We start from the raw sequence: 11560 nt of genomic DNA, 5'->3' as shown, positions 1-11560 counted from the left end.
GCCAGGGCCGGCGAGGCAGAAGCCTCCGGCCGCGATGTCCCTTCCCCGCCCACCCCCCCCACGCCAGGGGCCGAGGCAGAGTCCTCTGGCTGCGGCATCCCTTCCCCTAACAACCCCCCCAACGCCAGCCCCAGCGAGGCAGAAGCCTCCGGCCGCGGCGTCCTGCAGCTACCCTTCCCCTTCCCCCCAACGCCAGGGCCGGGGAGGCAGAAGCCTCCGGCCGCGACGTCCCTTCCCCTCCCACCCCCCCCACGCCAGGGGCCGAGGCAGAGTCCTCTGGCTGCGGCATCCCTTCCCCTAACAACCCCCCCAATGCCAGGCCCAGCGAGGCAGAAGCCTCCAGCCGCGTGGAATGGAGTGTAGTCCAATCAGCTTCCATATGTAAATGACCTTGGAACGCTGGCCGGGACTGCACAAAGCAGCCAATGAACCCAGCCAGTGTCTTCCGAGTGGCAGTTTTTTCGGCCTAACACTAAAGGGGCCAATTTTAGAATTCTGGCACCCAAAACTCTTTTATAATAAGGGAGAGATACCTCACTAGAATGTCCATTTTGACTCCGTGGACTTTGGGTGGGCTGCCACAAGGATTCTACTGGCTTCCTGGTGTAAAAGCTGTGGCTTTCCTTGCCTGAAGAACCAGAGCAAAAGGTACATTAAACATGGACAAAAATGCTATTTGTTTTTACTAAGTTAGGGTGGTTTTTTTTAAAAATCCTATTCATGAGATTATCCTATTCATCCCTGACTCTGTCACTAATTAATTCATTAATTCTCATATGACAGTGTGTGTAGTAGTCAGGAGATCCTAAGACTGCCTGGCAGCCAGAAGTTCTAGGTATTTTAGTGTTATGCGCCACTAGGTGGCAAGCTAGACTTTTTAAAGGGCAAGAGATGTTTCAGAGGTGGTTTGCTATTGCCTGCCTCTGCGTCATGCCCGTGGTATTTTCTGGTGGTCTCCCATCCAAAACCTAATGAGCGCTGACCCTGCTTAGCGTCCGAGATCTGACAGGATCAGGCTTTCCAGGTCAGGGTACTCGGCCACTACCTGTGATTCAGAGGACCATCCAAATGGAAATTTTGTATGGAATCTTCTGACCTGTTTGTCTCTCTGCAATGCTCACCATTGATCTTGGTGACCGGGGAGCGTGTGTCGAATTGTGAAAGTCTCTGCACAAACTCCAGCGGCAGTTGTTCCTAGTGAGAAGAGTTGCAGACAAAATGAACCACTGGGGACTGGCAGCCAATCAGAGGTGGCAAGGCCCGAAGCATCATGATACACGTACGGCTGGGAATCACAGCTCCCTACATCAGTCCCAACCAAGATCATTTATGCCTCGAGCCTCTGAGAGAAAGGAAGACTATAAATGAAGCAAATAGATACAGGTTGAGTGACGCAAGCCACCGTATATTTGGGCAAGAAGAACAGTCTTGACTAACAGAGTCTTATGAGCTGCACCCAAGGACAGCCTAGACTTTATATTGATTGCAGCAAACAGTTCCTAGTGAAGAAATCCAGTCAGGACAATCCACGTGAGAAAATCAATTAAAAAAACAAGGCTTGGCTGACAAAATCAGAGTAGGGGGGAAAGGAATGGATGCCCTGTAGCTTAAACCAAACCTCAGTCTGGTGTCCCTGTTCAGGACCCTGCTGAGCTCCTGTGGTTCTTCTGGTAATGGGATGAAGAGACCCAATCCATACCCTTTGCAGGCTCTGGGTCGACCCTGCTTGGGGGCAGTTCTGGGACCTGGCCCCTGTGTTCCAGAGGCCCTTAACCTGCTATGCCAAGGAGCAGAGCTCACCTTGGGGGTCAATTCCAGAAAGGTGAGCTGTGGAGATGCATTGGATAGCACCAGGCGGCTCTTCACTTCAGTTCCATCCTGCAGGCCAACCCCTCGCACCTTCCCATCGGAGCTTAAAAGAATCTGGGCAACTGTCTGCAGGATTGAGCAGAGGGTTAAGCGGAGACGTGCAACTTCCCACATGGCTGCTATACATGTCTCTCTGGAGAAGTTGCATGCCCCATCTTGACAAGGCACCAGCGGTAGGAGGCAGGGCCCTGGTCTCTGTCCCTGTTCCCCACACAAAGATACCCAGTGGTGCCAACAAATGCAGGGCATGGCTGTCAAGGCCTCAGGACTTTGGTGAGGGGACGTTTATTTCTTATAGTGCAGGTGGAACCTGGCTGCCCCACTTATTCCAAACGACCACTTTTACTGCTCTAAGATAACTTAACCTCCCCCCTTCTCCCCCCACCTCCCAACATTCATACAGACCAACGTCTCCTCCCCCTACAGCCCTTTCAGGAGAAGATCATGCACTTTAATCTCAAGGGCCCACACACCTTCTCAGTGAAGATCTCTGCCCCAAGTGCGGTAGCGGCACGGGCCAAGGCCTGGGATAGCTCCCCCATGCCACCGGTCACATAGCCCCAGGCCCCCTGGCGCCCCTCGAGCTCACCCATGACATGATGCAGCAACACATACCTGCAAAAAAGACGGAGGGTTAGGGGGCTCCCAGAGCAGGGCAAAAGCTGCCGCTTTTCTGGGGCACAAGTTGCTCAGAAGCACCAGGACAGGCTTGGTCCCCTCTCGGATTTCTTGGCCTCCTCCTATGTAAGGCTCTGTTGGGATCCCTGGAGCTTCTCCAGCCTCACACAAATGCCATGCTTGGAATCTCAGCAATCTCCGCTGGCTCCCAGCAATGCCTGTTTGCAGATCTCGAGTGATCTCAGATACTCAGTGAAGGTACAGGATTTGGGGCCAGCTGTGAATGGGGAGGAAACAGAACTCACAGAGACAGGGTGGTCAGAGAACAGCAGTGAGAACTAGGGGGTCTGTCCACCTCCGACTTGGTCCTTACCCGCTGCCTGGTGTATGGGGACCAGCCATGGCACCAATCACTGCATCCGTGGCCAGCGTTGCTTTCAAGGGCTCTGACTCAAACCAGAGATCCAAGATCTGCAGCAATAGGGAGAGGAAGACGGTTCCTCAAGGGGTTCCTAGGAAGAACCTACCCATGTACCACCCCCTCTGTCAAACACTGTGGGAAAGCAGCCCAGGCTGCTATGCTTACTGCGACACACCACACCGTTTTCGGATGAAAGTTTTCCAGACTTATTTGGGAGCAGCTGCTCCAAGGCTGGGGGAAGAGACAGTTCTCCACTAAGGAGATGATGTGGTCTGAACACAGAAACCATTCCAATGTATGGGAAGTCTGGCGGCTCCCTTTGGTCATCCGGCTGCACTCACCTTGGAAATGGGGGCAGTGAGTACCTGGTAATACTGGGGAAGCTGTTTACCCAGAGCAAATCCTGGCAAGAAGAAAACCAGGGTCACAGGTGGCTCAACCACAGCCCAGGAAAGGAAAGTGCTCCTCTTACTCCTCTTGCTATTACCGCCCTTCAGAGACAGATCCACAGGCAGCCCCGGACACAGAAAGCACAGTGCACGTCACAGTCTGCCCCTGTAGCATGGCGGTGAGATGAACCACAGGCCTACAGAAAGGGACCCCAGGGCCATGTGGCATTCTAGTCCAGGGATTCTGTCTCATACATATGCCATGCAATGGCCCTTGAAAAGATATCTTGGTATGTGTGCATTTGGATCTGAAGCTGGCTGGATCTCCCAGGGCTTGGTCATCACCCTCCCCTCACCTGCACGAAACAGGATCTGCACGCCTCGCAGGGCCCTGAGCCGCTGAAGCAGAGAGCCCTGACTGAGCACAGCCATGTCCACAGGACAGGTGTCTAGCAAAGGGTCTATGGCGGACACCAAGCGGCTCATGAATGCTTCATACTTGGGAAAGGCCTGCAAAAGGGAAGGAAGAAGAAAACTGCTGTGATTGGCCCAGACCTCAGACTCCCCTCAAAAAGCAGGCCCCATTTCTCACAATCTACCTCCTGGCTTTTCACTGCCTCCCTGGCTATTTGGGCCCAGCTTCCTGTGCCACATGGCTATGCTTATTTCACTTCCCCATCTGTTTTGTATCTTCCCTTCGATACCTGGGCATCCCGCACAGAGAATTGAGCAATCTGGGACTGTGTTTCGGCCATGTTGTTTCCCAGCAGCAGCGAGTGGGGAGCTTTTCCGCCCTGACCATCCTCCAACAGTGGGGTGAAGGAATAAGGGTCACGCAGGAGTACTCTTAAGCCATGTTTCTGCAAGACAAAAGACTGCTGGGCCTTTGGGTCCAAACGTGTGACATGCTAAACTGTCACAGACACTTAAAGGGGCAGATTGGCTGGCTCCTTGTATTTAAGGGAATTCTTCCCTCTCCCATCTCCATCAGTCCCACCAGAACCATCTTCTACACACTGGTCTTAGGTGATCCCCCAATTCTAATATTTTGAGAGGGAGAATTCTATAAACTCTGCCATCAACCTATTTAGTCATCTCTTTTTTCTGAAGTCAAAAAAACTTTTTGCCTTCTTAAACCTATTATCTGCCAGCTTTTAAGATGCCACCTCCATGAAAAATGGAATAGTTGGACAAGGGAGAGGGGTTGCTCTTGCCACCTGCAAGAGAAGAGGGGTCACAAGTCAGAATGTGTGGGAAAATGCAGGCACGGGGGGGGGGGGACACTAGCAGAACTGCCAGATGCCAGCTCAGGAATCGTGGCTCTTCCCACTACTTCTGCTTATCCCCCCCCCCGCAAAAAAACCAAACACCCAGCCCCGTTCCAATACCTTCAGCTCCAGCTCTGAATAAATCTGGGGCCTCAGCAGGCTCAGCAAGTAGGAAGCTCTGGAGAACCGAAAACCTGCAAGATAGCAGATGCCAGGTGCATTGAGGACTAAGGTCTGCCTGCTGGGGGGATGGGGGGGAACAACAGCTGGAATCCTTGGTGTTACCTGGGATAATCTCCTCAGTGACTGCAGCGCCCCCCACCAAGTGTCGTCTCTCCAGCACTGCTGTTTTTAAACCCCCCTTCTGCAGGTAGGCAGCCTGTGGAAGCAGCAGGTGTTACCTCAGCCCAGATCAGCCCCATCCGCTGCTTTTCTGGGCTCCCCATTGGGGAGCTTCAGAGCCACATTACAACCCCAGAGCCCATTGGGGAGCTTCAGAGCCACATTACAACCCCAGACATGTGACCCCCTCCTCCTCCCTCCAGCACAACCCAGGACAGAGGGGCCCAGCCCTGGGCGCCACAACCTACTGGGGTCCCCGCTACTCACAGCCACCAATCCGTTGTGTCCTGCAAACAGACAAGCACCCTATCAGACGTCCTGCTCTCTGCATAACTTGCGTCCCCTTGCAGAGGCATAACCAGAATCAATCAAAACAAGTGCATTCTGCCAGAAGGGTGCTTGTATTCAAGGTGCTACAAGACTCTTCCTGATTTTGCCTGTATCCTCACCTCCTTCCTCAAAGCATGCATACAGATCAGCTCTTCAAACAGACCCACACCTCGCTGGATACGGCTCTGTCTTTATGCCACTGCAATCATTTACCACCCGGATTTTCTTGTCTAGACAAATAAGTCCGACGGTGCAACCTTCTCTGTCTGTTCCACTCCATTGCCTAACATTCCTCCTTAGCCCGCTTACTTTCCCCCCCCTTTCTCCAAACTTGTGCAGCAAAGTTCTCTCTAGTTTTCCCCAAGGACCACCTATGTGGCCAGACGGTTACCAACTGGGCACCCACCACCAACTGGTGTGGTGTGCCACTGGTTGGGCACCATACAGTCTCCCCTCCCTTTCCTAGCACGCACCTGCTCCGATCACGATCGCCTCGTATTCGCGTTTCAGCGAGACCCCCGTTCCCGAATGGCTGGATCTGCAGCCCCTTAAGAAAAGGGGAGCGCCCGCCTTACCCAGCAGCCGACCGCGCCTGGCTGCTGCCATTGTACCGCGGACTTTGCATTCTAGGCAGCACTTTCAACGCACTTCTCCGTGCAGAGAGAACGCGGGGCGGGGACGAGAAGATTTCAAGCGAAGGGAGAACGGGGCAGTGGGCAGGTCGAGCGCGAAGCGCCCCGCCCCAAATGACGAGGCCCGCCTCCAGCGAAGGAAGCCAGGCCTGCGCAAGGAGAAGCGGCCTGAACCCGTACCCGGGAGCAGAGAAGGCTTGCGTGGACAGCGGCACTGCAGAGCGCCACTTTGGAAGTTAGATGAGAAGCAGTAGAACAAAGTTTGAGTCCAGTGGCACTTTTAAGACCAACAAAGTTTTATCCAAGGCATAAGCTTTCGCGTGCACGCAGAGGAGGACGCGTGCGCGCACACAAAAACTCATACCTTGAATAACACTTTGTTGGTCTTAAAGGTGTCACTGGACTCAAACTTTGTAATACTTGGGAAGTTAATTGGGTCTGGTATGCACAATGAGGGGGTAGAACTCGGGGCGGGTAAAGTGGGCACTTCAAACTGCAGAGGAGGCGGGACTCTGCATTTTAAACATTCTTTCCCATGTTAAAACTTCATGCAAATATATTTGTGTTACGTGCCCTCATGTCGTTTTGGTCTTATGGTGACCCTTTGAATTAACGACCTCCAAAACATCCTATCTTTAACAACCTTGTTCACGGCTTCCAATCTTGAGGGCTCTGGCTTCCTTTACTGAGTCAATCCATCTCATGTTGGGTCGTCCTCTTTTCCTGCTGCTTTCTATTTTTTCTAGCGTTACTGTGTTTTCCAGTGACTCTTGTCTTCTCATAATGTGATCAAAGTACCATAGCCTCAATTTAGTCATTTTAGCTTCTTGGGAGAGTTCGGGACAGGGTGTCCTAGAACCCACATTTGTTTTTTTAGCAGTTTGCGGTATATGAACAACTTTCATCCAAGATCACATTTCAAAGGAATCTACTTTCTTCCTTTCTGCTTTCTTCACTATTCAACTTTAACACCCATAGCTAGTAATGAGGAATACTGTGGTATGAATTGTCTTGCTGGTTACCAGTGACACAGCCTTACACTTAATCTTTTCTAGCTCCTTCGTGACTTCGCTTCCCAGTCTCAGGGTGTGGTCAGACGGGCTGTTTAGTCCACTTTTGACCCGCCTCAGAAACGGATTTTATCTGCGCGATCACACGGTCAACATCTGCCTCCCATCCCCAGCCATCGCTTTCTGGTTCAAAACCACTTTAACCTGGAGTATTTTGATACCAGGTCCCCAAGTGGTGTTTTCCTGATTCTCTGGTTCCAGCCGCACTTTTCTGACATCTGATCGCTCCTGCGGTGTTGAGCCACTTCTGGTTTAAACCCCCTCCCCGCTCGAAAGCTGCCTGAGGCTTCCGCTTTTCGCTCACCATTTTTTTTAAAGCGTTGGCAGTGTGCGCATAGGCAGAGGTTTGCCACCGCGTTATTAAAAACAATGTTTAAATGGTGCCTAGTTTTTGCATTTAGACGAGTTCGGGATCTCATGGAGGCCATTTTCGGGGTTAACGTTTATTTATTTTATTTATTTTTGCGATTTCTATCCCGCCCTACCCAGTGGCTCAGGGCGGCTAACAACAATATTTAAAATAGTAAAACAAAACAATTTTACATATACAATAAAACTGGTGCTTCAAATCTATACAATCTATACTTTATACAAGATGCTCAGCAACTCATGTTTGCGACCCATGGAGAGCGTCCCAAAGCAATCAGCCTAAACCACCTCCATGGAATCTGGTAGGTGGACGGTACATCGAGGATGGTATAGCGAAGGTGGTGGCGGCGGCTCCTACCCAAAGGCCTGGTGGAAGAGCTCCGTCTTGCAGGCCCTGCGGAACTGCACAAGGTCCCGCAGGGCCCGGATCTTCTCCGGGAGCTCATTCCACCAGGAAGGAGCCGCCACCGAAAACGCCCAAGATCTAGTATGGGCCAACCTCGCAGCTCGGGGAGCTGGAACTTCCAGACGATGGAGCGTCCCCTTCCTCAGTGCTCTTGATGGAACGTACGGGAAGAGACAGTCCCTTAGATAGGTAGGACCCTGGCCATTCAGGGCTTTAAAGGTGAGCACCAGCACTTTGAAGCGAATCCGGTATGCTATAGGCAGCCAGTGCAGCGCAGGCCGGATATGGTCTCGCCTGGAAAGACCCATCAACAGCCTGGCTGCAGCATTCTGCACTAGCTGCAGCTTCCGGATTTGTGACAGAGGCAGCCCCAAGTAGAGAGCGTTACAGTAGTCCAACCTCGAGGTGACCGTCGCATGGATCACAGTGGCCAGGTCATCTCGGTCGAGGTAGGGAGCCAACTGCCGCGCCAGCTGCAGATGGTAAAAGGCTGACTTGGCAGTGGCCGCCACCTGGGCCTCCATCATTAACGAGGAGTCCAGGAGCACACCCAAACTCCTAACCTCCCGCACGAGCACCAACGGTACCCCACCGAAGGCCGGGAGAGGGTGCCCCAACTCACGGCCGATCCGACACAGGCCCAGGACCTCCGTCTTTGCCGGGTTTAATTTCTGAGCCAACCAGCCACGGCCTGCAATGCCCGCTCTAGGTCATCGGGAGTGGAGTCCGACCGGCCGCCCAACATCAGATAGAGCTGGGTATCATCAGCGTACTGATGACACCCAAGCCCACACCTCCGGGCAATCTGGGCAAGGGGGCGCATGTAGATGTTAAACAACATCGGGGACAACACGGCTCCCTGAGGCACCCCACATTCAAGGGGGTGCCTTCGGGACCGCTGATCCCCTATCACCACCCTCTGTCCCCGACCTTGGAGAAAAGAGGTAAACCATTGAAGGGCAAGCCCCTGAATTCCCACGTCGGTGAGGCGGCGAGCCAGCAACTGGTGGTCTAACATATCGAATGCAGCCGACAGATCTAACAACACCAGTGCCGCCACACCGCCACGATCCAGATGCCTACGGAGATCGTCAGTCAGAGCGACCAGTACCGTCTCCGTCCCGTGACCTGGGCGGAACCCGGACTGGAAGGGATTGAGGATGGAAGCCTCATCCAGGTAGCCCTGCAACTGTGACGCCACTGCCCTCTCAATAAGTTTGCCTAAATAAGGCAAATTGGACACCGGCCGATAGTTGGCCAATTCGGCCGGGTCCAGAGATGTTTTTTTTCAGGAGAGGGCGGACCATCGCTTCCTTGAGTGCTCTCGGGAACCATCCCTCCATGAGGGACTTGTTGACAATCTCCCGTAGGGCACCTCGCAGCCCCTCGTGGCCCGCTTTAATCAGCCAAGAGGGGCATGGATCAAGGTCGCATGTGGTTGGGCGCACAGATACGAACAACCTGTCAGCTTCCTCCAGACTGAGTGGATCAAAACACACTAAACCCGGCCCCAAAGACGTGCAAGGGGCCTCAAGTTCACTAACTATCAATTGTGTCGGGGAGGTCACGGCGGAGTGCCAAGACTTTATCTGCAAAGTAGCTCGCAAAAGCCTCACAGCAAATGTCCAATTCCCTAACATTTTCCTTGCCCTGAGGCAGAGTTGTCAAAGACCGAATTACTCTAAATAATTGGGCCGGGCGTGAGCTAGCAGACGCAATCGAGGCCGCATAGAAGTCCCTCTTTGCGGCCTTGACTGCCATCCCGTAGGATCTCATAAGCGTCCTATGGGATGTTCTGGACACCTCGTCGCGAGCGTGGTGCCACCATCTCTCTAGCCGTCTCAGTTCTCACTTCAGCGAGCGCAACTCCTGGGTATACCAGGGCGCTCGCTTATCGCGAGCGCGGAGAAGGCGCCTGGGAGCGATCTCGTTGATAGCTGAGGAGAGCCGGCCATTCCAGTCCTCCATCAGCTCTTCCAACGAGCCGCCAGGTGTGCGTAGATCCCGCAGAGCCCTCTGGAGCCGCACTGGGTCCATTTGGCTCCGCAGGCGAGCCAAAATCTGCTCGCCACCTAAACAGGGTCGGGGTGGGACATTCAGACGGGCCCTCAGGATGTGGTGATCCGACCATGGTACTGCCGAAGCAGTAATCCGGTCCACCGTCACTCCCGCAGCAAAGATCAAATCGAGCGTGTGACCGCCCGATGCGTGGGGGCCGAAACGACCTGGGAGAGTCCTAGTGCTCCCATGGACAACACTAGGTCCAGAGCCCGGCTGGAGGTCGCGTCCTCAGCATGGACGTTGAAGTCACCCAAGACCAGCAGCCTCGGGTGCTCCGGCGCCCAGCCTGATACGGCCTCCAGCAGGGATGGTAGGCTATTGGCCGGTGCGTTAGGTGGTCGGTACACCAGCCAAATTGCCTCCATCATCGCGCCGACACACTCTATGCCCGTGATCAGGGCGGGAGCGCCCTGACGGAGTAAGCCTCCCGAATGAAAAGCGCCACTCCCCCTCCCCCCCGTCCTCTAGTCCGTGACTGGTGAAAGACCGAGAAACCCGGGGAAGCAAGTTGGGCGAGTGCCACTGTCTCTCCCTCCTGCACCCAGGTCTCGGTCATGTGTTCCTTTAAAGTTTAAAGGGAAGCATTACAGCAGTCGGGTTGAAGTGGAAATCGCTGTTCTACGCACGCGCGGAAATTGTAGTTCTACAGATGGCTGCCTGTGCGCATGCCCAAACTCAGACAGAGAAAAACAACAGCGGCCCACGCTCCCGTGTGTGGATGGCGGGGAGCGATGTGACTGCGCAGCAATCCGGAGCAAGGAGGTGAGTGTGATTGCAATTCTCCAGGTTAAAAAAGACCACATCAGGGCCGGAGCAATTTAAACCACTCCCAGCACGCCGTCTGACTGCACCCTCAGTCTCCTTATGGCTTTGAGTTTCTGTAGATAGCAGATTAGCATACCAGGGACGGAGAAAGGAGCTAATTGCTCTTTTTATGTTGTGCTTGTCTTCCTTTCATAGGGAAATTAATGCACTTCTGCCACCTCAGTCTCATGCACGTGTAGATCAGGCCGTAGACAAACCCATCTTCAGGACAATAGATGCCAACTAGCTCTTGATCCTTTACATAGCTCAGCAGCACCACAGCTCAGTCACACACACACACACACACACACACACACACACTCTGTCATTTTTTAGTGCTCAAACACCACTGTTCTGCACTTGAAACAGCACAGGAGTGGGGGAGAGACACAAGATTGTATGGTGCAGCCCAGCCACAGTCTGACAGCAGTTTTTAAATGGCTAATTTCCCCTCTAAAACACTTGTGGCTACAATAAAGTCTAGTTTGGCCTGGTTTGTAAGTTTCTTGTCACAGTTCAGGGTTTTCAACCTCCAGGTGGGGTGTGGAGCTCTCCAGAATAGTATCATCTTCAGACTAATGAGATCAGTTCCCTTAGAGAAAATGGCAACTTTGGAGGGTGGACTCTATGGTATCACGTTCCCTCTGAACTCCCTCTGCTTTCCCCAGGCTCCTACCCAAAATCTCCAGGAATTTCCTAAGCTTGAGTTGGCAGCCACACACCAAATTTTCATTGTCAGGGATTACACTTGAAAACTAGGCAAAAATGCTTTTTGTTGAGGTTGTAAACCTTGATCATAAAGCTTCAGACTGAAGCAAAGTGCTCAAATGACAGTGTTCCTTCATACCCCCAAATTTCCTGCTCATAGAAAACTAGGAGAATGGTAGGTTAGACCCATTTCCTTGATGTGTAGCTCTTGTTTGGGCAGGGAGAATTTTTGTATGCAAGAACACTCATGTGAGCCCCCAACTAGATATGACA

General features: G+C 52.9%; 1 protein-coding gene across 1 annotated transcript in view; it reads right to left on the bottom strand.

Moving 5' to 3' along the window:
• Positions 1 to 5872, bottom strand: part of PYROXD2 (pyridine nucleotide-disulphide oxidoreductase domain 2) — a 16118-nt gene extending 10246 nt beyond the window's left edge. Inside the window, exons 1-11 of the mRNA XM_015415914.1 lie at positions 5711 to 5872; positions 5175 to 5194; positions 4851 to 4944; positions 4686 to 4759; positions 4002 to 4157; positions 3654 to 3807; positions 3250 to 3311; positions 2861 to 2958; positions 2343 to 2484; positions 1801 to 1935; positions 1122 to 1194 (exon numbers count right to left, since the gene is read on the bottom strand). Coding sequence (XP_015271400.1) covers positions 1122 to 1194; positions 1801 to 1935; positions 2343 to 2484; positions 2861 to 2958; positions 3250 to 3311; positions 3654 to 3807; positions 4002 to 4157; positions 4686 to 4759; positions 4851 to 4944; positions 5175 to 5194; positions 5711 to 5843 — 1141 coding nt within the window. The 5' untranslated portion in view covers positions 5844 to 5872. The remainder of the gene's footprint in view (positions 1 to 1121; positions 1195 to 1800; positions 1936 to 2342; positions 2485 to 2860; positions 2959 to 3249; positions 3312 to 3653; positions 3808 to 4001; positions 4158 to 4685; positions 4760 to 4850; positions 4945 to 5174; positions 5195 to 5710) is intronic.
• Between the last annotated feature and the right edge of the window lie 5688 nt (positions 5873 to 11560).

This window comes from Gekko japonicus, unplaced genomic scaffold, assembly GCF_001447785.1.
Source record: "Gekko japonicus isolate JY-2015 unplaced genomic scaffold, Gekko_japonicus_V1.1 scaffold59, whole genome shotgun sequence".
Taxonomy (NCBI): Eukaryota; Metazoa; Chordata; class Lepidosauria; order Squamata; family Gekkonidae; genus Gekko; species Gekko japonicus.
This window is presented reverse-complemented; position numbering and strand designations above follow the sequence as displayed.